The 24,914-nt window shown below is 43.8% G+C and overlaps 12 protein-coding genes and 1 non-coding gene across 19 annotated transcripts, besides 1 other annotated feature; 6 read left to right on the forward strand and 7 right to left on the reverse strand.

Annotated features, from left to right (window-relative positions):
- Positions 1–31: 31 nt before the first annotated feature.
- On the reverse strand, positions 32–3,773 carry MetRS (Methionyl-tRNA synthetase). The gene is made up of 6 exons (NM_137538.2): positions 3,562–3,773; positions 3,353–3,474; positions 2,439–3,274; positions 2,276–2,380; positions 1,068–2,219; positions 32–1,007 (listed from the first exon to the last, which is right to left on the reverse strand). The coding sequence occupies exons 1-6, from the start codon at positions 3,662–3,664 to the stop codon at positions 257–259; spliced, it is 3,069 nt and encodes a 1,022-aa protein (NP_611382.1). The 5' UTR covers positions 3,665–3,773; the 3' UTR covers positions 32–256.
- A 244-nt stretch (positions 3,774–4,017) lies between these two features.
- CG15084 (uncharacterized protein) lies at positions 4,018–5,137 on the forward strand. The gene has a single exon (NM_137539.4). The coding sequence runs from the start codon at positions 4,110–4,112 to the stop codon at positions 5,058–5,060; it is 951 nt and encodes a 316-aa protein (NP_611383.1). The 5' UTR covers positions 4,018–4,109; the 3' UTR covers positions 5,061–5,137.
- On the reverse strand, positions 5,081–6,217 carry CG18190 (uncharacterized protein). The gene is made up of 2 exons (NM_137540.3): positions 5,808–6,217; positions 5,081–5,747 (listed from the first exon to the last, which is right to left on the reverse strand). The coding sequence occupies exons 1-2, from the start codon at positions 5,935–5,937 to the stop codon at positions 5,131–5,133; spliced, it is 747 nt and encodes a 248-aa protein (NP_611384.2). The 5' UTR covers positions 5,938–6,217; the 3' UTR covers positions 5,081–5,130.
- A 328-nt stretch (positions 6,218–6,545) lies between these two features.
- On the forward strand, positions 6,546–14,437 carry asRNA:CR46485 (antisense RNA:CR46485). Of its 4 annotated transcripts, NR_167877.1 has the most exons (3): positions 6,568–6,745; positions 11,067–11,258; positions 13,590–14,437. The 4 variants fall into 4 exon arrangements; NR_167878.1 differs by lacking the exon at positions 11,067–11,258; NR_167879.1 differs by lacking the exon at positions 6,568–6,745 and having other exon boundaries at positions 10,761–11,258.
- On the reverse strand, positions 6,608–8,261 carry Jheh1 (Juvenile hormone epoxide hydrolase 1). The gene is made up of 4 exons (NM_137541.4): positions 8,018–8,261; positions 7,762–7,961; positions 7,497–7,707; positions 6,608–7,438 (listed from the first exon to the last, which is right to left on the reverse strand). Exons 1-4 carry the CDS (start codon positions 8,225–8,227, stop codon positions 6,635–6,637), a joined length of 1,425 nt encoding a protein of 474 aa, NP_611385.1. The 5' UTR covers positions 8,228–8,261; the 3' UTR covers positions 6,608–6,634.
- Positions 8,941–11,419, reverse strand: Jheh2 (Juvenile hormone epoxide hydrolase 2). Of its 2 annotated transcripts, none has more exons than NM_176233.4 (4): positions 10,827–11,419; positions 10,378–10,577; positions 10,058–10,265; positions 8,941–9,865 (listed from the first exon to the last, which is right to left on the reverse strand). In NM_176233.4, exons 1-4 carry the CDS (start codon positions 11,022–11,024, stop codon positions 9,080–9,082), a joined length of 1,392 nt encoding a protein of 463 aa, NP_788413.4. In that variant the 5' UTR covers positions 11,025–11,419; the 3' UTR covers positions 8,941–9,079. The 2 variants fall into 2 exon arrangements, with proteins under 2 accessions (NP_788413.4, NP_611386.2); NM_137542.4 differs by having other exon boundaries at positions 10,827–11,114.
- Positions 11,465–13,193: a mobile genetic element.
- Jheh3 (Juvenile hormone epoxide hydrolase 3) lies at positions 13,549–15,252 on the reverse strand. The gene is made up of 3 exons (NM_137543.4): positions 14,700–15,252; positions 14,435–14,639; positions 13,549–14,366 (listed from the first exon to the last, which is right to left on the reverse strand). Exons 1-3 carry the CDS (start codon positions 15,098–15,100, stop codon positions 13,566–13,568), a joined length of 1,407 nt encoding a protein of 468 aa, NP_611387.1. The 5' UTR covers positions 15,101–15,252; the 3' UTR covers positions 13,549–13,565.
- Positions 15,253–16,035: 783 nt separating this feature from the next.
- CG43069 (uncharacterized protein) lies at positions 16,036–16,451 on the forward strand. The gene has a single exon (NM_001259483.2). It carries the CDS (start codon positions 16,060–16,062, stop codon positions 16,297–16,299), a length of 240 nt encoding a protein of 79 aa, NP_001246412.1. The 5' UTR covers positions 16,036–16,059; the 3' UTR covers positions 16,300–16,451.
- Positions 16,452–17,069: 618 nt separating this feature from the next.
- On the forward strand, positions 17,070–17,732 carry CG43070 (uncharacterized protein). Of its 2 annotated transcripts, none has more exons than NM_001259484.2 (4): positions 17,070–17,268; positions 17,317–17,462; positions 17,517–17,598; positions 17,658–17,732. In NM_001259484.2, exons 1-4 carry the CDS (start codon positions 17,166–17,168, stop codon positions 17,705–17,707), a joined length of 381 nt encoding a protein of 126 aa, NP_001246413.1. In that variant the 5' UTR covers positions 17,070–17,165; the 3' UTR covers positions 17,708–17,732. The 2 variants fall into 2 exon arrangements, with proteins under 2 accessions (NP_001246413.1, NP_001286593.1); NM_001299664.1 differs by having other exon boundaries at positions 17,340–17,462.
- A 62-nt stretch (positions 17,733–17,794) lies between these two features.
- On the reverse strand, positions 17,795–18,392 carry CG43071 (uncharacterized protein). 2 transcript variants are annotated; one of them, NM_001299665.1, is made up of 2 exons: positions 18,314–18,392; positions 17,795–18,229 (listed from the first exon to the last, which is right to left on the reverse strand). In NM_001299665.1, the coding sequence occupies exons 1-2, from the start codon at positions 18,365–18,367 to the stop codon at positions 18,098–18,100; spliced, it is 186 nt and encodes a 61-aa protein (NP_001286594.1). In that variant the 5' UTR covers positions 18,368–18,392; the 3' UTR covers positions 17,795–18,097. The 2 variants fall into 2 exon arrangements, with proteins under 2 accessions (NP_001286594.1, NP_001246414.1); NM_001259485.2 differs by having other exon boundaries at positions 17,993–18,229.
- Positions 18,393–18,938: 546 nt separating this feature from the next.
- Positions 18,939–19,434, forward strand: DptA (Diptericin A). The gene has a single exon (NM_057460.4). The coding sequence runs from the start codon at positions 18,983–18,985 to the stop codon at positions 19,301–19,303; it is 321 nt and encodes a 106-aa protein (NP_476808.1). The 5' UTR covers positions 18,939–18,982; the 3' UTR covers positions 19,304–19,434.
- Positions 19,435–20,564: 1,130 nt separating this feature from the next.
- On the forward strand, positions 20,565–21,069 carry DptB (Diptericin B). The gene is made up of 2 exons (NM_079063.4): positions 20,565–20,712; positions 20,769–21,069. The coding sequence occupies exons 1-2, from the start codon at positions 20,596–20,598 to the stop codon at positions 21,012–21,014; spliced, it is 363 nt and encodes a 120-aa protein (NP_523787.2). The 5' UTR covers positions 20,565–20,595; the 3' UTR covers positions 21,015–21,069.
- Positions 21,022–21,341, reverse strand: CG43109 (uncharacterized protein). The gene is made up of 2 exons (NM_001259486.1): positions 21,241–21,341; positions 21,022–21,181 (listed from the first exon to the last, which is right to left on the reverse strand). The coding sequence occupies exons 1-2, from the start codon at positions 21,325–21,327 to the stop codon at positions 21,095–21,097; spliced, it is 174 nt and encodes a 57-aa protein (NP_001246415.1). The 5' UTR covers positions 21,328–21,341; the 3' UTR covers positions 21,022–21,094.
- Positions 21,342–24,914: the final 3,573 nt, after the last annotated feature.

Consider the following 24,914-nt stretch of genomic DNA (forward strand, 5'->3'; position numbering starts at 1 on the left):
CTAAAATCGAAATTTAAAATTCAATTCCATTGAAAGTCAATTGTTTTTTATTTTTCTTCACAAACTCAATAAATTACTAACTGAATATTTAGCCATACTTCGAATAAATACAAAAGGTTGTTAAATGCAAACGCAAAACTTATGGGAGATGAATTGAACTGTGCCAGTCCGTGACTAAAGATTTGCCATCGAATGCCTGATTAAAAGGGCTGAGGTAAAAGCGTCCAGCGTGATTTTTAGTTAGGAAGTGTGATGTCTACTTCTTCTTTTTGCCCTTGCCCTGTCCACCAGCGACCGGTGTTCCAGTCAGCGCCGCCAGCTCGTTTTTGAGGGACAACAGAATATCAACTTCGGGTTTCCACACGGCGGCATCTCCAGTGGCCTTCAGAGTCCTGACCTTTTCGGCCTGCTGGGCAATCTTGTCTTCCAAAGCCTTCACCTTGGCAGCATCAGCCGTGGCGGCGGGTGAAGCAGCAGGTGCTGCGTTTGCTGCGGGAGCTGCCTTTGCCGCCTTTTGAACCGCCTCCAGTTGCTTTTTGAGGTCCAGCAAGATATTTACCTCCGGCTGCCACACTGTTTTGTCTTTTGTGCTGCCTTTAAGCTTGCGCACTTTGTCGCCCTGCTCTTGGATAGCCTTCTCCAGATCCTGAACTGATTGTGATCCATTCGATGGTGCTGGAGTCGCGGCAGGCGCGGCGGCAGTTGCAGTCTTCTTCTTAGCCTCTTCCAGCTGTTTCTTAAGATCCAGCAGTTTGGTCACCTCCGGTTGCCAAATGGCCTTATCCTTGGTGCTTGCCTTCAGCTCACGTACCTTATCTGCCTGAGCTTGCACGGCTTTCTCTAAATCAGCAGCGCTAATTTGACTGTGGGCAGCATCATTCGTGGCCTGAGCTCCGCCATACTTGCCCTTAAGTTCGTCGATGAAGGACTGCTCCAGTTTGGCAAAGAGCGGAGCTGGTTTGCCGATTTGGTGACCGGCGGGCAGTAGCAAAGTAACAAGTGGTTTCCTACGATGGATAAAGTTATAAGCTAACTTTAACTTAATGATTCAGTTAAGAGGTACTTACTCAGCATTGAGCGGCGTCTGTTTTGCGTTGAGCTGGCCAAATAGAGTCCTGGCCGTGGTTGGCATGTAGGGGAAGAGGAGATTCGCCAAGAGACAGGCGATGTTGACACAGAGACCAATTATCGTGGACGCTCGCGTCTTTTGATCATCCGTCCCCTTGAGTAACACCCACGGCTGTTGGCTTTGCATGTATCCATTACCATGTCGGGAAATGGCCAGCAGATGACGAACGCCATCCCGAAGTTTAGCCTTCTCCATGGAGTTGATGTAACCACGCAGCTCTCGGTTTATCAACGCAAGCAGAACGAGTTCATCCTGAGTGGTGATCACTCCGGGAACAGTGCTGCTGAAATTCTTTTCGCAGAAGACCAGGGCGCGGTTCACAAAGTTTCCCAAGTTATTCAGAAGCTCGGAGTTATTTCGGGCAGCCAGATCATTCCAGCTGAAGCTAGAATCCTGACCTTCTGGTCGCGCAGATGCCAAATAGAATCGCCAAACATCAGCTGGAATGCCAGTTTCCTGGGCATCGTTGCCGAATACGCCAATACCACGACTCTTGCTGAACTTGCCGTCCTCGTAGTTCAAATACTCGGTTGCCATGATGTGCGATACCAGTGTATGTCCCTTGTTGATGGCCAGTAGGACACTGGGCCACACCACCGAGTGGAAGGGCACGTTGTCCTTTGCCATGAACTGGAAGAGCTCGACGTCTGTTCCCTTGGCCGGCTGCCACCACTGCTGGTACTCCTTCGTGTAGCGCTTGGTCATGGACACGTATCCAAATGGAGCATCAAACCACACATAGAAAACCTTCTTCTCAAAGCCTTCGTGTGGAACGGGAATGCCCCACTTAAGGTCGCGTGTAATGCAACGTGGCTTGAGGCCTTCCTTTAACCACGCCCTTGTGATCACTTTGGCGTTATGCGTCCATCCTCCCTCTGACTTATCAACCCACTCCTTGAGTTGTGGTTCCGCCTTTGGCAAATCGATGAACAACTGATCGGAGGAACGCAGGACTGGGGCACTGTTGCACACCTTACATCTGGGACGGATCAGCTCAGTGGCGTTGACCAACTTTCCGCACTTGTCGCACTGATCACCGCGGGCATCTTCATAGCCGCAACCAGGATGCGGGCAAGTACCCTCGACAAAACTATAGCAGAATAATGGGTAAGTTGGAGCTTGAAATAGTGTACCAGAAATACCCACCGATCAGCCAGAAAACGATCACACTTTTGGCAAAGCAACTGCTCCACGCTCTCTGTGATGATATAGCCAGCTTTGAGGACATCCTTAAATGCCTCCTGGACAATGCTGTAAAAAACAAGCGTTTTTTGATAAGGATATCATTGCTTAAGCAGCCAAAACTTACTCTGTTTGCTCTTGGGTTGTGGTGCGTCCAAAGTAATCAAAGCCAATGCCGAACCAGCGGTAAATGGCGTTGTGCAGTTCGAAGTACTTGTCGCAGATCTCACGGGGAGTAAGGTTCTCTGCCAGTGCCTTGTTCTCGGTGGCCGTACCGTACTCATCCGTGCCGCAAATCAAGAGTGTGTTGTAGCCAGCAGAACGCGAGTAACGAGCATAGATATCCGCAGAGAGAACACAACCAATGATGTTGCCCAAATGTGGCACATTGTTGACATAGGGAAGCGCCGAGGTGATGAGCACGTTACGCTCACCGGGCTTGGGAAGAACAGTTCGCTCCTCCTTGATTTCCTTTGGAGCTGTGTAGGTAAAGGCAGCCTTCGCCGCGCTTATTTCCTCATTCGTAACAGTATCCGCCACCGTTGGCGTGGTATCCACAAGAAGTTTGCTTGCATCCGCCAGGCTGAGACGTTTTAATGGTACATGATGCAAACCTCCATAGCGATTTGACTGCTGCAGAGCATTAAAGCTTAGATCCTTTAGTGGCTGTTCGGCAAGAACTTCCTGAACTTCGGGAAGCGCTTTCACCCTGCCATACCAATCCCTCAAGTTGTCCACGTTCTGTGCTCCCTTGAGAGTGCCATCGGGAGCAAGGAGCGACCAAATGGCGATGTCGGCGGCACTGGGTTTGTCGCCAGCCAGGTAGGGGGTAGCTTTCAGTTTGTCATCCAGCTTCTTGACCAGAGCATTCAGCACGGGCAGCGCGTTTGCATCTGCCTTGTGGCCCACAGCCATGTGGTGGGCCAAAGCCGGGGCCAGCAACGTGGCAGACCATTCCAGCCACTAGGGAGAGAGCACATACGGGAATTAGTTTAACCTTCAGGGGTCAATGGGCCAATAAGTAATTTTCGGAACCCATACCTCATCGCGCTGCTGCCCCTTGCCCACGAAAAGGTACTTGGCAATGGCCGCCGGCGAGAACAAACGCAATCCGTTGTCCAGCTCCAAAGTGGGCAGCACCAGCAAGTCCTTGTACTTAGCGTCTGCAATTAACAATAGTTATTGCATCAGAAATGAGTCATTTTCAGAGCATTCCCCAGAATTCGAAGGGAATCCGTGGCAGAACTCACCATTTAGGTTAACCAACTGCACCTGCACCGGCTGCTTGGCAAATTTGGCGAGCATTAGCAGCTGCAGTCCCAGCGGGTTGCCATCATTCGTGTAGATTATCATTTTGCCTGGATCGGACGCTAATTCTAATTCAATTTACGTGGCAAAAAGGGTTAAAAATCCAACCAAAGTTTTGACGATGCCCACGAGAAACTATTATTTTGGTGATGGGACAGATGGAAAAGCTGTCACGCCGTCGGTGATGTTATCGATTACTTATTTATTTTATATGTCAAATAATTTGAAATAAACAGTTGGCATTAAAGTAACAGGTAATATAGTAGGTCATATTTATTACATATTAATTGTAATATGACTAATAATAACAAGACTAATTCATATATGATTTTCTGGCTATTTTTAGCGTTTTCCGCACCACCGATAATGTCATCACCAGCGACCCGAAACAGCTGATTTAAAAAAAGCAGAAATGTTTATTTACATTTGACAGCAAAAGATTGAGCTTGTAATTAGTTTAAATATTTAAGTAATCCTATCCACTTAAAAAATGGGTGAACGCAAGGGACAGAACAAGTACTATCCGCCCGACTATGATCCGAAGAAGGGCGGTCTCAACAAGTTCCAGGGAACCCACGCCCTGCGGGAACGGGCCCGCAAGATTCACCTGGGAATCATCATCATCCGCTTTGAGATGCCCTACAATATCTGGTGTGATGGATGCAAGAACCACATCGGCATGGGCGTGCGCTACAATGCGGAGAAGACCAAGGTGGGCATGTACTACACTACGCCGGTTTTTAAGTTCCGGATGAAGTGCCACTTGTGCGACAACCACTTTGAGATCCAGACGGATCCCGGCAATTTGGACTATGTTATACTTTCGGGGGCTAGACGGCAGGAGAACCGCTGGGATCCCTTGCAGAACGAACAAGTTGTACCGGAAACCAAGGAGGTACAAAAGCGTCTCTTCGACGATGCCATGTACAAGTTGGAGCATCAAGCCAAGGATGCTAAGGCAGGGGCAGATGCCAGGCCCGTGCTCCAGAAACTAGTGGAGCGCAACATGAGCGTCTGGGATGACAGCTATATGGCCAATAGTCGCCTACGCGCCGAGTTTCGCCAGCAGAAGAAAGAGATCAATGGTCAGCAGGAGCTGGATCGACAGTTGTTGGCCAAGAGCAGCTTGGACATTGCTCTCCTTCCGGAGACCACACAAGATCGCGAAATGGCAGCCCTGATGAAGTTGCAGACGAAGTCAGCTCTGGAACGGGAATCCGAGCAGCGGTTGGAGCTGCTTATGCGTCCAGCGCTTCCCGGAGCAACAGTCACCACATTTGGTGGACTCAAGCGACAAAAGGTTCTGAATACCCAGCTCCAAGTACAGGATCTTGGCATACGGCGTAAAAAGTTGGAAGAAACTACATCTTCAGCCACGAACGAAAAACCCATAAGCTTAGTGGGGGATTACTCCTCCTCAGACAATGATTCCAACGGCTGATTTTATAATGCTTTCTTTATAAATAATTAAATGATTGTATAAAACAAAATAAGTACAAATAAAAAGAATTCTAATATAATCCGTCATTGGGATCCGCGTGTTCGGCGCCTTCATCACCATTATCCTCATTAACCTCGACGGGTTCCTCGTTGATTTCACCATCTATCGTTTTGTAGAGCACCGCTTGAATGCGTTTGCACAACTCAACTAGCTGGTTGTTGTTGATCATGTCGTTGACCAAATCCTCGACCAGGCGCAGTTTGTTGTAGATCTGATTGCTGGCCTCCATGATGTCCTCCCGCTTCAGGCTTAGGTTCTTCATTTCATCAATCAGCTCTTTGAGCGCATCATCATTGGCGTTGACTGGTGATCGCTCCTTGGCGAATTGGCGCGGCTTTATGGGCTTTGCCAACGGCGCATTGGCCAGCGACTTAATGTTCTCCAAGCCCGGAGCCTGCGAGTCGAAGAACTTCTTGAACCACTGCAGGAACTCAAAGTTGTCCTGGAAGCGACCCTTGATCAGTCGATCGATTGGTACCGTTTTGTCCAGCTTCAAGCGATTGAAGGCTTCCTGGAAGAGCCTAAGATTGTGTAGATACTCGTGCTCTAGTTTGGCGGTCATCTTGACGCGCTTCAGGTTAATGCAGTTGGGAAAGATCATCTCCATCATCTGGCAGTAGGCAGCACCTGGAGAAGACCATAGAACTTAGCAGCATTGCCCAATTTTATGCTCTTTATAAGTCTTACCTGAGCACAGCTCTTCGATCTTCTTGAAGTGGCCGTGGACCATGTTGTTCACCCACTGAAGCATGTCGTGCCGCGACATATTCTCCGCATTAACGCTGGTTAGTGCCACAGTTAACTTTAAATCAGTCATTTTTTTCGTGTTTCAGAAAATGTCACCCTTTTACTGTTACTCCTTTTTTTCTGAGTTTCTCTAAGTTGAAGTTTCTTTGTCTTCGAAACTTGATGGCAAATTCCTAGATCGTGGTATAAATTGTTCGTTTTATGAGCTTCTGGACCAGCCTGTATCTCACACAAATCCTGTATTCCAAATTTGTAATTGTTTAATATTCCTATATATTCTTGACCATCTGCGCAGCCACTTTAACTCCGATTCCCGATTGTAATGTTCCAGGATCAGGGATGGGAGGTAACTTCACGCGTGTACCTGGCCCTAAAACAAGGTACCCTTTTCAGTATTTTGTGTTTGCTGAGGTACAACATTTAAAAAATACCGATAATGATAAAAATTAAACTATGTCCCGATTATTCTTCTAAAAATTTAATCTATGCGTTCCATAGAAACTAAACCAAATTATTATTATTATGAAAAATATGAATGAATTGTTTTGGACTTATTCATTGAAGTGTATATAACAAATTAAATATTCCTAATACAACATTGAATATTAAGGTTAAATAGAAAAGTGAAAAGTTGAAAGTGGAAAACGGTAACATCTACTACTATTTTTCCGGGTACCTAGTCATTTCCAGGATCAAAACCATTTAGGTTATCGATACCAAATAAAAACTAATTTTTTTTTGTAACAATTAAGCTTTTATTGGAAGATCTACAGAGTCTTAATTTTAAACTTACGTTCCACCGTTTCGACAAAGTCTATAAAATCCTTGTATAGAACCTTTGGAACCTCTAGAGCGGCAAAGTGCCCGCCCTTTTTGTGGTAAGTGCTGTGCACTAGGTTCGTGTACTTATCCTTCAACTGGACATCCAGGAACTGCATAATGTCGCTCTTGAAACGGGCACATCCAGTTGGCACTCGGGTGGGAACCCGATCCAGGTGCAGGTCCCGCTGTGCCTGGGCATACTGCTCGGCATAGAGACGCTGGGAGGTGGTAATCGAATTGGTCAGGTAGTAGATCATCAGGTTGTCCAGCAGGGCATCCATTTTGTAGCGCTTAGTGAGTCCTCCATCTGGCAGAGATCGGTAGCTGGGATTTGTCCACGTGGAGAACTTCTCCAGAATGTAGGCGGCCAGACCCACTGGGTTATCGGTGAGGGCGGCTCCGATGGTGTCCGGTTTGGTGGCCTGGATGTGGAAGTAGCCACTCTCCTCCATTAGGTATCTCATCTCGTTAGACTTGGGAAAGAAGAAATCTTCAAAGCCAGAGGGCACAAACAAACTGGGCCAAAATTCGGCCACTAAACCCTTAGCCAGCGACTTCGGACTCAAATTGTTGCACATGTTCGAGTGGTAGCCCAGCACGTTTTCCGGATACAAGGTGGCAATGTTGCTGCCAATAATGCTGCCCCAGTCTCCACCCTGGATAAAGAATTTGTTGTATCCCAAACGCAGCATAAGATTCCTCATCATCACCGCCACTTGAGCGGGACCCAGTCCTTTTCTGGAGGTGCCCTGCAGGATAAGAGACAGATAAGCCTATAATACACTACGTAGATTGGACAAAACCCACCTGTGACCAGCCATAACCTGGTAAACTCGGAACCACGACGTTAAAGATGTACTTGTTATTATTGTCCAGATTGGTCTGATGCAGCAAATGTATGAAATCGTAAAACTCCCGCACCGATCCCGGCCATCCGTGGAGCAGCAACACCGGATAGTGTTTCTTACCCACTTTGTTGTCATCATAAACCATCAGGTGGAGGAAGTGTGTGCGTAGCCTAAAACCCCATCGTTACTATCTGTGCATATGATAAGTGGGCACCTTATCTTACCCCTGAATATCGGTGGTGAAGTGATTGAACTGCCAAAGGAACACCTCGCGTTCGCGCCAACGCGGCAGGTAGTCATCGCGCCAGTACTCCACGACCTCCTTAAGGTAATTCGTATTGAATCCGTACTCAAAAGCCACGCCCTCGAGCGGAGGCGTAAGGCGCAGGGTGCGATTGAGACGCTCTTTCAAATCAGCAATGGTCTGCACATGGTATGAGTTAGTATATAGTACATAATAATGGATAGACCCCCACTTACCTTATCCGGATAACTAAGCCTATTGCCTATCACCTCCGAATTGTTCTTCAAATAGGCCTCGTAATCCTTGGGCTGCGCCTCATCGCCCCACCACTCCTGGGGATCCAACTTTGGTGCGGGCAAGTCCGCCCATAGTTGGGTCACATTCCTATAGACCAGCCCACCGGCAATGGCCAGTATCAAGACCAGAATTTTAACAGTGACACCCATCTGTTCCTATCAGCGGTTCCACTCAGACTGTCTCGGATAGCAGCTACGATTCCACTGATTCTACCATATCATCGTGGGCGCAGCTCTCGTTTTCGACGCTCATGATGATAAGCGACTTTGAGTGACCACCCTACGCCGATCAGTTGGGGCTTATCGCGGGTTTACTTTGGACTCGACTCCACTGAGACGGAGTAGCGGCTTTCCACATCGGGGATGACTCGAATGAATCGGCTTGTTTGTTTATTTACTCAACAAAGCTTACATGCCGGTTTTTGGTTTGAAGCTTTTACGGGTAAAGACCGGAGGGGTATGTATGTATGTATGTACTATATGTATAAAGAATGAGACCCGCGAATTGTTTTTGTATATTTTGCGACGCAGCTGGGCTACCAGGTTAGCTAAAAAATACCCCTTATTTTCGAACTACACTGGGGTAGACTGAACATGTGTGAGATCTTTGTTGCCAAGTAAAATTTGATGTTCATTTGGTTTAATATCACTCTACTGTCATTTAGTTAAGTAATAATTCAACATATTACATGATTTCTTATAAAGGGTACACCAATGTCGACTATAGCCCATGGGAATAAGTTACGTAACATCGTTCCGAGCTTAGATATATCATATATGTACATATACTTATGAAAGCAAACACCACACACTGCCCTTTTGCTCGCCACTCGTGTATTCCAAACAAAAAACTCTTCAACTTTCGGTTTTCAAAGCAGATAAGGCAAATACAATCACCAAGTCGATTTGATTTAATTTTTGCAACAAACATAACCGTTTCTTTCAAGAATCACGATGAAAATGTACAATGGACTTCTATAACTAATGATAAACAATTTTGTTTTATGAGAAATTGGCTTTCTGGACAAAAGACACAAAGTCGTCGTACAGCTGCTGGGGCAGCTCAAAAGCGGGAAAGTGACCTCCATCCCGGTGGTGGGTACTGTGCACCAGATTGGGGAACTTGTTGGCCAAAACCGAGTCGGAGAAATGTGTGATCTCATGGGCGAAACGGGTGCAGCCAGCCTTGGCCTTGATGGGCACGGAGTCCACGGCCAGTGCAAACTGCGAGGCAACCATTGATTCGGAATACAGACGCATGGAGGTGGTAATGGAGTTGGTCACATAATAGATCATCACATTGTCCAGAAGCTGATCGTAGGTAAATCTCTTGGTCAGACCACCGTCAGGAAGCGATCTAAATGCCGTATTCGTCCATGTGGAGAACTTCTCCAGAATATAGCTAGCCAGACCAGTTGGATTGTCGATCAAAGCATTGCCGATGGTGTCTGGCTTGGAGGCCTGAATGTGGGCATAGCCCATCTCCTCCATTATGGTGCTAAACAAGTGACCGAGTCCCTTGTAGAAGTCCGCATACTCGCTGTCCACAAACCAGCTGGGGAAAAAGGAGGCCAGCACCATCTTCAACTGACCCATAGGGCTGTTATTTCCGCACATATTAGAATGATAGCCCAGCACGTTTTCCGGAAAAAGTGAGGCTACATTGGATCCAATTATGGAACCCCAATCGCCACCCTGCACCAGAAACTTATCGAATCCCACTCGGAGCATCAGGTTGCGCATCACCACCGCCACTTGCGCCACACCGAATCCAGTTTTTGAAGAGCCCTGGAGTTGGAAAAATATAAAATTAGTCATTTTTCAATTTGTAATTTGGAGAAGGTTGTGTAATAACTTGTCTACCTAAGTGCTATATATTAATGCCATAGTAAGAGATAAGTTCTATGGCTTACGGCTTTTGGAGAATATAGCATTACTTGGTTAGCAATTTATTGTTGTCCCTTTGGAAACAAATCTAACCTGAGACCATCCGTAGCCGGGCAGACTGGGTGCAATAACCTCGAAGACGTAGTCGCTCTTGTCACTGGGCGTGGTCAGGAGAGGGATGAAGTCGTAGAATTCGCGAACGGTTCCCGGCCATCCGTGCATCAGAAGCAGAGGCAGCACCTTCTTGGGCTTTTGGCCTTTCACCTGGCTTGGCTTGGCATGAATAAAATGAATTTTTAAACTGCAAAAAAATGGAAAAACATTTGGGGTTAACTTTTCATGTTAATTTGCAAAAGCAGGCGACTAATTAAGCGTGGAACACTTCGGTTTTCCATAAGTTCTGTCGCACTCACCCCTGAATTTCCGTTTGGTAGTGATCCAGCTTCTTGAGGTACTCCTCCCGTTCGCTCCATTTGGGCAGATATGTATCGCGCCAGTATTTCACCACCTTGGCCAGTTCGTTGGCATTGAATCCGTATTGGAAACCCACACCCTCCAGTGGCGCCTGCGCTTTCAAAGGACGACTCAGCTGACCGATTAGATCCTCAATAACCTTTGATAAGAAGTGATGAAGGATATTAAAAAAATTATATAACTTAAATTAAATTATTAAATCAAATATAACTTTAAATAGTATGAATTTGTACAAATTACCATAAATTCTGTATAATTAATGATACTTGCATACCAGCATGATTCGAAATATTTACATATACTATACATTCATAGCTTTGATTGCATATCATACTGATTTGATATTTTGCATTTGTATATATGCATTTGTGTATGTATATTTATTTACCTCTGGCTTTACGCTGATGTCGAAGGGTAGGATGGCCTTGTTCTCCCGATAAGGTTCCTTCAATGTTGGACCCCAGTAGGCGTTGTTGTCCAGATCGGGTCTCTTGCCGGGCGCCGAGAGATCGCGATAGTTCTTATAGCCAACGGCCACCAGGATGGTCAGAGCTCCGACCAAGATTCGTGGCCAGATGTTCGCCATTGTGTGTTTATGCTATATTCTTTATATATTCTATATACACAGATCGGCGAACTGCGCAACTCCTCGCTTACGATCGTCGAGCACAAATGATTTGTAAAGCGCAAGCTACCGGCAAACAAAAGCTTTTTGTTGGCTTGTGGATTTCAAGTGGATCGTATTCCACACGGCAATGCAATGCGAGCATGATTGGACAAATAATTTGAGAATTTCGGCGAGCTTTTGGCAACAAATTGAGTGAGAGCAATTTTTGTACTTAAAATTTACATTTAGTTTAGGAAGATGATCAAGCAGTTCCATTTATCAATCCACGAAAGTAAAGTGAACAAGAAACGATTCATGCTTAAAATGAAATTGTTATATGACATTTAACTAAATACTGATTTAATTAATTAATAATGATTAAGAACTCGAATTACCAACACGCGGAGCCCTTAATATATACAGAGGTGGTCAAAAGTATTTTCACAACGCACAATATTTGCAAACTTCAACTTCTTTTTGTTATATTTCTTCTTGTTGTTGTCCGATTTGCCTGAAATAGTTCTTATCGCTTAGCTTGATCTATGCAGAAGGTAGTCGAAAAGAAATACGAAAGATAACGGTTCATAGTACAAAGCTTAAAGCAAAAGAAAATATGCATGCAAGTTGTCAATAGTATTTTCACATGTTTATTGCGCTTCAAAAGTATTTTCACTCAACTTAATTTAGTAAATTTCAGCTTAACATCTAATTTCAACATAAGAATTTTTTTTATTTTATATAAATACAATACTAATATTTTGTAACACCACCTTTGGCATCAATAACTGCTTGAAGTCTTTTTGGTATTGACCTTACCAAAGTTTGTGCAAATTCTAATGTCAATTTGGACCAAATCTCCGCTATTACAATGATGGCTCCCTCTCGTTTTCTATTTTTATCAATAGTTCGTTAGTTTTTAATAAAAGCCCAAACGTTTTCAATGATATTAAGGTCTGGGCTTTGGGGGGGCCACGGAAGAACCGCCAGATTAAGGTCGTTTAAAAATTTTGTTGGTATCCTACCCTTATGGCATGGAGCATTGTCCTGCTGAAGAATCCATTCAGTAGTTGGAAAAAGTCTATTTCCAGACGTAAAAGCATGGTTGTTTAAGATAAGAAGGTATCCGTTCTGATTTAAAGTTCCTTCTATCGGTACCAAGTCTCCGAATCCATAATAGGAAAGACATCCCCAAAACATGACTGTGCCCCCACCAAATCTATTGGTTGGCTGGGCTGCCAAATGCTTTTGATTATTTTTCAAATGCATAAAATGCTTGCTGTATGACCCCTGGTACTGAAATGCAGACTCATCAGTCCATAAAATATTAAACCAAAAGTCAAGAGGCTTCTTAACATATTCCAACGCAAATCGAAGACGTTTTGTTTTGTTGGTTGGTGTGATCTCAATCGTTTTGCGAACAACGTATGTCTTAAAATCAGCTTCTTTTAGCCTGCGACGAATTGTAGAACTACTAACTTGTTTGCCAATTGTATTTTTTGATTCTAAGGCAATTTTTACCGGACTGGCACTAGGATTCTTCGCCACAACTCCAAGTATTTGCCTGCATTGCCTTTGGTCCAGCACAGGTTTTCGGCCTGATCTTTTTTTATTTTTTAATGTGCCAACTGTATCAAGCTTTTTTATTAAGTAGTAGACAGTTCTACGCGAAATTTGATATATTTCAGCTATTTTGGCCGCAGGTGTACCGGCTTTAAACCTAGCAACAATACCAGCCCGGGCCTCAACTGTTAACTCTTTTGTTTTGGGCATTTTATTTAATAACTGTAATAGGAAAATGATTAAATCTAATTTTTATTCAATAATTTAAATGTATTTAAGCAAACAAACCGGCACTTGTCACTCTAAACCAATCACTGAAGAAGAAATTGCGTTGTGAAAATAATTGTGATGCGACGAAACCGTGTGCAAATACTTCTGACAACTGATAAAGATCTCTTCATTTGCCTCTTCCTTGCGCATAGGAACAGTTATTTTTTCAATTCTTCTTTCATCTGACTCTGCATAGGTTTGAATTTGCAAAAGCAAAAGTTTTTTTGCATTTCACCTCCCCCCACTTGCTGCACAAGCAACTGTTTGTGACCCATGCACAAAAATGCACTTTGTGAAAATAATTTTGACCATGACTGTATATATATAAATATACATATATACATATATATAAATAAAGAATCAATAATATTTTTTTAGTTTGCGGTCAATTACAAACATGGATTACAAGCAATTACTTCTTAACCATACCTACTATTTATAGTTATTAGTTTTATTGTAATGTAATTAAAAAAGATTTTGTCTTACCCCCTTCTATTTCCCTTCCACATTTGTTAAATATTATGTAACCACGTTATGGTGGTACTGAGGTGGTCCCAACCACCTTACTGCAAAACCGTACTTAAAATACGTTGACCTTTTGTCGCCTTGCCAATTTAATAGCTATCTCATGTGCCTCCCGATTCCCAAGCGAAAGTACAAAATCCGTTTGGTAATTATACTTAAAACAATTTATTTTCTCTTCTCGCCGTGTAGGCCAATTTTTCCCACAAAGGCGGTAAAATCATTGAACAACATGGCCGGCATCTCCAGGGCGGCAAAGTGGCTGCCCTGCTGGAAGTACATCGAGTGGGTCAGGTTGGGGAACTTGTCCCTCAGCTGCCAGTCAGTCACCGAGGCCAGATCGAACCGGAAGCGGGCACAGCCCATGGGAACCGGGGACTGCACACGATCCAGCTGGAGATCCCTGTACGTCTTGGACACGTTCTCCAGGTAGAAACGAGCCGCTGTCGTGGCCGAGTTCGTCAGATAGTAGACCATCAGGTTGTCCAGCACAGCCTCCAGGCCGAAGACAGTGACTATGGCGCCAAAGTCCTGCTTCAGGCCGGGATTTGTGCAGGTCTGGAATTTCTCGAGGATATAGGAGGCCAAGCCGACGGGACTGGAGGTCAGAGCCGCTCCAATCGTATCCGGCTTGGTGGCCTGGATGTGAAAGTAACCGCTTTCCTCCAGCAGCTCCAGCCATTTTTCCCACACGGGGAAGTGATGATCCACAAAGAATCTGGACGGCAAGTACTTCTCCGGGAAGAAGCTGCCGTAGATTCCCTTCAGAATGGCCAGTGGCGTGTGCAGAACGCACATGTTCGAGTGGTAACCGATTACGTTCTCTGGATACAAGGTGGCCAAGTTGCTGCCAATGATGCTGCCCCAATCTCCGCCTTGGATGAAGAACTTCTTGTGGCCCAGACGCAGCATCAGGTTACGCATCACAGTGGCCATTTCAGCGGCATTAAATCCGGGACGCGTGGCAGCCTTAAGTTATAATAATAATAATAATAATTAAAATGAAGAAATTCAACTGAAAAACAAATAACACTCACATCGGACCATCCGTAGCCCACCAGGGATGGTGCCACGACCTCAAAAGCGTAATCCGTGATGTTTGAGTGCTTGGTTAGCATGGGTATAAAGTCGAAGAACTCGCGCACCGATCCTGGCCAGCCGTGGAGCAGGAGCAGAGGATATACGTGTTTCTTTTCCTTAGCCTCCTCGGATACCTTTTCGTGGATATAGTGAATATTCAAGCTGCGGAGGTATTACGTTTTTAGCATGGCATCCATGTTATACAAAAGCACTCGTACCCACCCCTGAATTTCGGTCTTGTACTGCTTGAACGAGTTGAACAGCTCCTGGCGCTCATCCCACTTGGTCAGGTAATTGTCCCGCCAGTAGTCCACAAACTGCTCCAGTGCATAGGTGTTGAATCCGTATTCAAAGGCGATTCCGTCCAGCGGTTCGGTTAGTCTCAGCGTGCGGTTGAGTTCCTTTCGCAGATCATCGATCTCCGATTGCGGCACCTGCAGCTTAAACTCGTAGATCTTTTCGTCGGGCACAAAGTCCTTGGCATCGCCGGGACCCCAGTACGTATCATCCTTGAACTCCGGCTTGGGCAGGGGCTTGGTCAGTTCCGTGAATACCACGTAGCCATAGCCCACGAAGGCACCAAACAGGGCCACAATCAGACCAAACACTATCAGGCACTTCATTCTGGCCACAGGCGCAATTAGCTCCCCCTCGTTATGAATTTAAATTAGCCACCTCGTACACCTCCCAGAAGAGATAATGGTTTGTGATTCCTAACCCGAATTCGGAATAAACACGACCGTGCAACCAGAAAGCCGCTTAAGAACTGACTGCCGGCGCATATACTCATTCCCCGAATTGTCTCGCAAAGCTCTATCGAAATTCGCTGTCGCCGTTATAGTATATGTTCGTATAATATTTATAAATTCGTTTAGATAGCGCTGGCTATCGTGCACAGTGGTTCACAATATGATCTGTCAAATTGATCTTTGCTTGATCTTGGTTATAATGGTCTGCTCGCAGCTCAAAGGTTAATGGGCTTGGGAAATTAAGTATAAAGTATAAATATATTTAAATGTGGTTAAAGCTTTGCACTTTATAATGAAATTTTTGTACTTTATAATACTTTTATACTTTTTGTACTTTTGTACTTATAATATATAATTAGATAGTTAGATAGCTTGCCTATCTAAGGGTATTTAGGAATACCAATTCCCTAACCAAAGGGTATTTAGGAAGTATATATATTTTTTTTCATTATTTTCTATTTCCAGCATTTTATAATAGACTTAGCCCCAAGGTGCATTGCGGTTAGTCTGCCTGGTACTGTGTTACTTGCCCGCGTCTGCACCTTGAATAGCCCATTGATTTCCGAGCGAGATAGGGTGACCCATACGTGTGTACCATATGAGACAAGTGCGATGGTGACTTGAGAATAGTCCCAGCTACTTATTCGCCACCACTATCTTATCGAACTTATTTATTGGTAAGCGCTACGCCGGCAACTGATCATAAATCTCAGCCCTTCTGCCACTGATGATGTGGCTCCAAAAAATGAATGAAATGAAGTCGGCCGATCAGAAGGCCACGTGGCACCTATCACTATCTAAATACACTCCTAGTAATTCTAATGTAAAATAGAATGGCCAATCAAAGCAAAACCATTTGGCTTCTATCCTCAAATCTACCTAAACTGCGGTGCCATGTGAGAACGGATCAACCTTTGGCCGCACTTCTTAGGCAAAAATATGCCCAGGCATTTGGAGTTGCTACTGAGTCTCTGATCCTGGCCTTCGATGGTGAGAAAATCCAGGAGGAGGACACATTTGACTCCTTGGCCATGGAGGATAATGACATCGTCGATGTTGTAGAAGAATGTTAGTGCTCGAAGACCATGAAGCCAAGTTAATAGAGGCAGTGAACTGCGAGAGGTTAGCAGGCGACATTGTACACTGAAAATATTAGATAAAAATTGTAAAATAGAAACCCATCGCAAATATATGCATAGACTTGGTAATATTTTGTCTAAATTTTACACATTTCTATTTCTGGGTGCATAAAAGGTAGGGGATAATTCGCATAAATTGTAAGGGCACCAATAATGCTGTCGACATGCAACTATATCGAAGGACTCAAGGGGCAAGGAGACTCGATAAAAAAAACCACAAAAGTGCCGCCAAACATGCAAGACAGCCAAATGGGGGCGTGGTTGGTTCGCCGTGGCAGAAACAATGATGGGAAACGTAATTCGAGCGAAATTAACGCAATTACCGTGCCGCAGTCAAAGGACTCAAATTCACTACCTTTCGATGCACTGCAGTTGAAAAACATACAAAAATAAGACTAAAGTTTGTTCGCGTGCCGCAAAAACAATCGCATTGATACTTGGAAGCGTGTCAAAGCTGCCACCTTCCGGGGAAATGGAGAGGTTCCTATTGCGGACCCGAATCGCGGACCATTAATGCCGGCTCCGCCGGGCTAATTCACATTTTATTGAGTGCTCCAGTTACGGCCAAAGTTTGGCACCAACGCCGCTGCCATTGGCAACCGCCTCGCCCTCGAAGAGGGGGCGTGGCCTTAATGGTCGCAATTAGTTTTTCATCCAGCTGACACGCACTTGTCGTAAAAGTCCATTGAACCTGACGCTAAATTGATTTCCATTGGGGCGGGCCTGGAAAAGTTATTCAGCATATTTTACCTACTAAAAAAAAAAAATACATTTTTTATGAACAAAAACGCAGGTACACTATGCCAGATCGATCAAATCAACGTTGGTTTGTCATCGCAACTCTGGCTTCGTGGAACTTAATGAGTGGTTTCGGTTTCTACGCCTACATTCTGGATTGCTATGGTCAGTTAGTACACGTTTTGCCAGCTAATGTTTATATTTTTCCCTCAGTAAATTATCCATTTGATCACCAGAGACGTCAGTTCAAATATCACACTTTTGCCGGAACTATTGACAAAGATGTTGTTATGGGAATCACTGTCGTAATGCTATGTCAGATAGTATCTTCGATTCTACTATGCTTTGCATTAGATGAGGTGAAGTTTAAGAATATAAAATCCTGGCGGTATATTAATTAGTTTTCATTTTAGAAGAAAAGAACATGTCTTATTTACGGAATTTTCATTAGCCTAACTTTTCCGTGTGTCTGTCTCCCAGTTTGGCCATTAGCTGGTAAGTTTTTAGAATTTTCAAAAATCTTTTTCGAGGCATCTAATAGTGTGTTTCAACAGTAACACATGTCAGTCTTGTTTTGGTAGTGCTGAGTTATTACTTTGAGTAGTTTAGAAAATGTTGTAAAAAATTGTAATTATTTTGGTCCCTGTATACAAAATATGTTTGGAGGTTCATTCATTTAAAAATGGGAATTATGGGTATTGATATAGAATATATTTATAAAGTAGTAAGATATAATTTAATACATGAGTAGAAAGAGTTTACTTTTATATAAAGCCAGTTTTGACAAACAATAGGTGGTTTATATATTATAACTGACTAAATTAAATTAAGACTAAGTCATACAAGAGTAAGTTATTTTTCTATGGGCCCAAAAGTATAGTATAATTTTGGTTATAACAAGTAACTTTACTGATAAGACTTGGATTCTCTTTATAATATATTTAACAGAGATGTATATGATGCAATTTATAGAATTTAAAAAATCTTAAGAAACTTAAAATGTTGCTTCAAGATCCTGGTCATCATTGCCCCAGGGAAATTCCGTCTTTTCCGGTGGACCTTCACCCCTTGAACCAATTTCAAGCTCTATATAATCGGCAGATGACTGGGCTGTGACGTGTCCCAGCTGTAAAGTAAATATGCATATATATTTTTTTTTATATTTTTTTATTTTCGGATTAATTGTATATTTTTCCTTTGCCGCACTCACCCAGCAGACCAAAAAAACGGCCAATATTTTCATTAATATCGATTGTAACAACATTTCTCTCGGCTGCCTCGGCACTCAACTGCTGATGGGAAACTGTTTTTACGTTTGCTCAACCTCTGCTTTTAATCAATTATCACTTATTAAATATTTATATTTGTTTTTTTTTTTGTTTGCCTGCATACAAACATACATCGCTCTTTGTCTGTCGCCGCGGAGAGGTTTTAAAATTAATCCGTGGAACTGGGAAAAGGATGAACTTTCGTTTATTTTCGAAGGGAAATCATTAATGTTTTAATTGTTAATAATAAGCTGGGAGGTTGGGATATTGTTCTTAAGATACATATTTAAAAACTTCGTGGAATAAGAGGTTACAAATTTTATCATTTAATAAGTATTTAACCTCTTGTTTGTCAAATGAAAATAAGGTGTGAGTCCTCGTTTAAGAAAGATCCCCTGGTGGTATTTGTTTTTGCATCGGGGATTCCTTTTTTATGACCGGTAATCAATCTTGGGTTCTAATTATGAGACAATAACCGCCGTAGGTATACTTTCTGAGTAGATAAGGTGACATCGGGGATTCCTTTTGGAAAGCGGCCTATAAAAGAGCATCGAAACTGCAGCAAAGGTATCAGTCAGCATATTCCAGTTCTTCAATTGAGAACAACTGAGATGCAGTTCACCATTGCCGTCGCCTTACTTTGCTGCGCAATCGCTTCTACTTTGGCTTATCCGATGCCCGACGACATGACCATGAAGCCCACTCCACCACCGCAGTACCCACTCAATCTTCAGGGAGGCGGCGGTGGCCAGAGCGGCGATGGTTTTGGCTTTGCAGTCCAGGGTCACCAGAAGGTGTGGACCAGCGACAATGGACGCCACGAGATTGGACTGAATGGAGGATATGGACAGCACTTGGGAGGACCATATGGCAACTCAGAACCGAGCTGGAAAGTGGGAAGCACCTACACCTACAGATTTCCGAATTTCTAAGCTTCATAAATATTTTATTGTAAAAAACTTCACCAAATATTATCTCGATTGGTATCCGAGTCTAGCTATTATAAAAACCATACCCACTTTGTATATTCAGATAATTGCAAAATATATAACCGAATACAACGATATGCATACCTGACCATAATTTCACTATCTCAAATGCCATCAATGTCCTTGGCGTTGTTTGTTTAACCCGGAACATTGAGGCAGACTTCTAGAGACAGAGGCTGGTGGGTCACAGATGATCTTGCAGTTTGGCTAATTGTTGATACATCTTGTTTGGCCAACTCCGTTGGGTAATAACAAATTACGATGACAGGCGGTCTTAATGAAACCTGCCAAGACAAAATGTTTTTTGCTAATTGGATTTATTGCGTAAACTGTCGAGAGAACCTTCGATGGAAATTTATCATGCGCAACATCCGCAGCCTAACCCGAAGATTAAAATATTACGCCATCCCCAACGAAAGCGAATAAGATTCGCTTCGAGTATTTGAAAAATGATTCGTGCAGAGGCTGTATTCTAAACTCTTTTACAACCAAATTTGGGGATTACCAAAGCTTTTCACATCATTAATTCCAGCTAAGAATGGCCAAATTGAGTTGACCTTGTAAAATGATGAATCGATTTGGGAAACTAAATTCTGCTTGGGTCTGCGGAACCTGTAAGGTAATTTTGCTTGGGAGGAAATCAAATTTTGGCGAAAGTAACATCCGATATTCTTACTAATAGAAAACACGAAATTGGAGATGATTAAAAATAGAATATATGTTGAATGAAAATGTATTATATATGCATAAAACTCAGGTTACCAGAAAGAAAGTTGGTGTTAAAATGATAAAACATAGATTTGCATCTTAACTAGAATGCATAAAAGAAATATAACTCTTCGTATAATGCTCTTTTTTATTAGAAAGAATTAATTTAGAAAGAATTAATGTTAGCCTAAGAATCTGAAATAGAATTAGCTTGTAGTAGTTAATATACATATATTATTTTCACAGCTGCCACACATGAATGGATCCCAATCGAAATGCGAGTACCTCTACATTCATTGTTTCTAGATGGGATTCACTTTGGCATCTGCCTCTATTTGAGGAGCCTACACGTACCTCTTATCAACGAAATGTGGGGATCCACTGGTGAACCACTGCACCGTCGTCTTGACAGGGATTCCCAATTGGGGAATCTCATCTGCGAGTACTGATAAGACACAGATCCGAGCTATATAAGACCTGAGTTCGACTCTAGCCGCATTCAGTTGACAAAGCCTAATCAAATCAAAATGCATTTCACCGCTAGTCTTCTATTCATTGGACTGGCTTGTGCCTTCTCGAGTGCCTGGGCTTATCCCTATCCTGATCCCCGAGAGATTGTGAATCTGCAGCCTGAACCACTGGCAGTAAGTTTTTATGAAACTTTTCACTTGGAGCACAGTTTAATAGAGTATTTTTCTAGTATGCTCCCAATTTTGATGTGCCCCTGCACAGAGTGCGTCGCCAGTTCCAATTGAATGGCGGTGGCGGTGGAAGCCCAAAGCAAGGATTCGATCTGAGCCTCAACGGACGTGCTCCCGTTTGGCAGAGCCCCAATGGACGCCACTCCTTCGATGCCACGGGATCGTATGCCCAGCACCTTGGTGGACCCTATGGCAACAGCCGGCCTCAGTGGGGAGCCGGTGGAGTGTATACCTTCAGGTTTTAGGGCACTTCAGAAGCTACATAATTTTTATTAAATAAAATAAATTTATTACAATTACAAGTCACTTTTTTTTTTACAAGTATTCAGTTCCAGGTATTGTCCCAGGGTGATGATCCCTTATCAGTTTGATTGTAGGCAAATATTGTGGGATCTGGCTGAGGCATGAAAAACTATAGGGAGAAATACAAAAATGTAACAAATAAAGCAAAACTTAAAGGGCAAAACTAACCTCGTCATCCAAGTTTACAGACCCACCGCCCACAGAACGCCCTTGGATGAGGCCAATTAGGTGGAGAATAAACCAGAGAAGCCACATTTCACCGGGAGAAGCTGCGTCCGACTGAATTCATAGCCCGATTCGAAATGCCTTTGGCTTCTCTAACAATTTTCAACCAGCTGATAAGAGCCCGATAAGGCCGACACTACCGAATGTCTGGATGTGTGTCAAGAGCTTGTGGCCAGACAAAAGACCATAGCCCCTGGAACGGAGACCAGGTCAAAGCTACAGCCAAAGCCAATGCCCAACCCAGCTGAACTGTATTAAATTTTTTTTGGGGGGGGGGGGGGGGGGAACGTCCAACTGGCAGCCAAATTTGGCACGTTTTCTGTTGAAATCGAAAAGAAGCCAAAACAAAAGCAGCACAACAGAGCCCGAAAATAATGGAAAAGCAAAACAAATTTAAATGTTAGAAGCAACTCAACAATGAAGGTCAGGCTATGATGACTTTTTTCCTGCACCCAGTCCCCATCCTCACAGCAAAAAAAAAAACAAATAATAAAAAATAAAAAAAAGAGAAAAACTACCGAAACGGAAATTTGGTTGCGCTTTGCCACTGCTTCGTTTTTGAGTCCAACTCGCTGTCTTGGGTTAACTGGCCAAGCTCCTTTTTGATAGCTTCAATTGCGGAGCAATTTTTCTCTTCATACCCTGCATTATGCATACCCTTTACTATTTAGAGCTCAACGAACTGGGGCAAGAGCTTACTTTAAATTGGAATAATAAGAACTTTAAGTTCCATCTATAAACTGAGAAAATAGTTAAAGAAAGCCAACTCTTATGCTCTTTTATAATTATTTTACTTAGTTGCCAACAGCTTTTTTTTAAGAGTATTTGGAGCCTCAACTGACCCCATCCCAGATGCACTTTCCACCTCTGGTTTTCACGTCATTTTCATATGGAGAGTGCTCCAATTCAATGGAAGAGCTATTTTCTAAATCAATGCGCAAATTGTCAAAGTCAAAAGCGGTAGAATTTCTTTTGTTTAGCTTCGCTCTGTTTTCCTTTGCATTTTCGTCTGACATGGGGGGAAAATTGGCTCGTTCGGAAAATTGCTGGAAAAGAGAGGGAGTAAGGGGAGCTATCGGGGAAGATCTAAAGTGGGTGGATTGTTTTCCAAATTGCACATGTGGCAGTCAACTCATTTGTCAAGTGGCAAATCAGTTTAGGCCAGGACAGTAACACAGAGCCAAAGACCGAGTTAGAGTCGACGATAAAATCAACTTTGCATTTTCCATGTACCTCAAGTTGACGGTGAAGTTTCCCCTTCGCCGTTTTTGATCGTGACGATCGACGGCATTTCCCACGCAAAACTTGCCTTTTGGTACCGAAAGGCAACTAAATTGTTTGACACACTCAACACTCGGCACTCTGGCTCTTGTCTTTGATTGTATCGGAAACCGAACAAACATTGCTAAAATTTATGCTCTCCATAGGAAAAGTTTCCAATTAGAAAGTTGCCAAGGGTGGCGGCGGATGATAGGCGGCGAAATTCATCTCCCACTAATGGCTTTTTAATGAAGCCACCGTAAAACACCAAAGAACCAAAGAAGTTCCCTTCCTTCCAGCGCGACTAAGTTACTCAAGCTAAGCGTATTAATTATGACTGACACCGTCTGCTAGCTGGCCAAAGAAATGGCCAAGCGAAAAGTGCAAGAGTTAGCAGGTGCCACACAGACTTGGCTTGGCTTTTCGCATTTGCATCTGACATTTGCCAAGATGCGCCGACCTGCAACTGCAGCTCCTGCGCTCCACCGCTCTGCCCTTCATCCATTCCACTCGCGATAGTCAAAAAGCGGGATCGCGGCATTTTGGCCTGCTTACTGCATTTGGCCAAAATGTCTATAGTTCAATTGCTGATATTTTGGCCAGACACACGACGGAACACGTGACCTATGCAATGGAGCAGCGCCAGCAGACGATGAAACATCGCCGAGGAGCGTGAGCTACTCGCGATGGCTGCGTAACACGAATTGAGGTTCCGAATCGGTGTCACCAAGTTGCTATTCCATGGAAATCTACATCAATATGTAATGTCTAAAACTTATTGATTAACTTAAGTAATAGTTATGGTTCTGACTTATCTTATTTTACATTTATAGAAGTGCTTTTTTGGAAGCCACACGCTGCCATCTCTAAAGATCAGCCAGGTTTGTGATGGGCAACAGTTGAATAAATTGTTCGACTTAGATTTTAAATAAATCGACATCAAAAGGTGCACAAAGCTTTGGCTGCAGAATACTTATGCCTTTTATCTCACCTAATGAAGGTTGACTCTTGTGGTTGTTGCTGGTTGCAGGCAGCAATTGCTGTTGTCATGCAAATTGGACTCACGTTTTGCACATTAAGCAACCGTCAATTGTTTCAACGAATGCAATGATTGAGTTCTTGGCACCTGGCCAAGCCTCCAAAGCCTCCATGGCCCTAAGCCCCTCAAACTGAACAGGCTTTTTTTTTTATTAGGCCTGAAAGCCCGCATGTGTTGCATGGGGAGTGCTTGGCTAATTGGCGTCCAGCAAGCAGCAAGCCGCAACTGCAACAATGTACCGACCAGCAACATTGACCAGCAGGAACGGACAGGGAATGATGCCTCAACTTCATCTCGATCTTAACAGTAAAAATGAAGACAAAAATATTTACCGTAACGCATTAAGAGAACAAGAACAAAAGTTACTGATGCTGCTGATGTTGCTAGTGCTGCTGCTGCAAGTTGCCAGTTGCTGTTGCAGTTGCAGTTGCTATCAGTATCAATAGTAATTTGAGGCGGTTTATTTGGGGGAGGAGAAATAGTGTCGTAGGTCAGGCGGCAGCAGCAGTTTAAGCCGACTGCAATTTGTGGCCTACGAGCAGCAGCAGCAGCAGCAGCAGAGGCAGCAACAGCCGCAGCAGCAGCAGCAGCAACTGCCGCAGCAGAGGCAACTTCAGCAGCAACACAGCAACGAGCAACTGCAATGACGATTTGTGGCCAATTATTTCAAATATTGTATTGAAATTGTAGGCCAGTGTGAGTGTGTGCTTGTATCTGTGTGTGGTTATCTCTCGATTGGCATCTGCAGCAGGCCCAATACTAGAATCTCCCCCCCCCCCCTCCCAACGACTGCTATCTCCACTCTCCATAGCCAATTTCCCCAATCTCACGTAGCCCGTTCGAGTGTGTCACAAGTGACCACTGCAAGTCCAGCCAGTCCAAGTGGACTGCCAATCGATGGCAAGTCCCAGAAGCTGCCGTCCAACTCTCGGCTAAGGTCGCAGACTCCGTGCGGTTCCCACAACCTGACGCATCTTTGTCATGTGTCCGATTAATCACCACTCTTAGCCTCAACTTCACTTCCAGAACGACTCGGCTTGGACGGCTCAACTTGGCCAACAATGGGTCACATCAACTGGCAACTGGCAACTGGCAGCAGCAACAGCACGCGCTGGCTGACCTTTGTTGCAGCAGCAGCAGCATCAACCCATCAGCAACAGCAAAAGCTGCAGCACTTATCTGACATTCATACGTTAATTTTAGCTTGTTGCATCAGTCAGATTGCCGGTGTCATTCTCTCACATTTACACTGCTCAGCAAAAATGTGGCACTTGAATGAAAATGTACTAGCTCTGCCTTTCACTAGTGTTATTAACTC

The sequence above is a fragment of the Drosophila melanogaster genome, chromosome 2R (assembly GCF_000001215.4).
Source record: "Drosophila melanogaster chromosome 2R".
Taxonomy (NCBI): Eukaryota; Metazoa; Arthropoda; class Insecta; order Diptera; family Drosophilidae; genus Drosophila; species Drosophila melanogaster.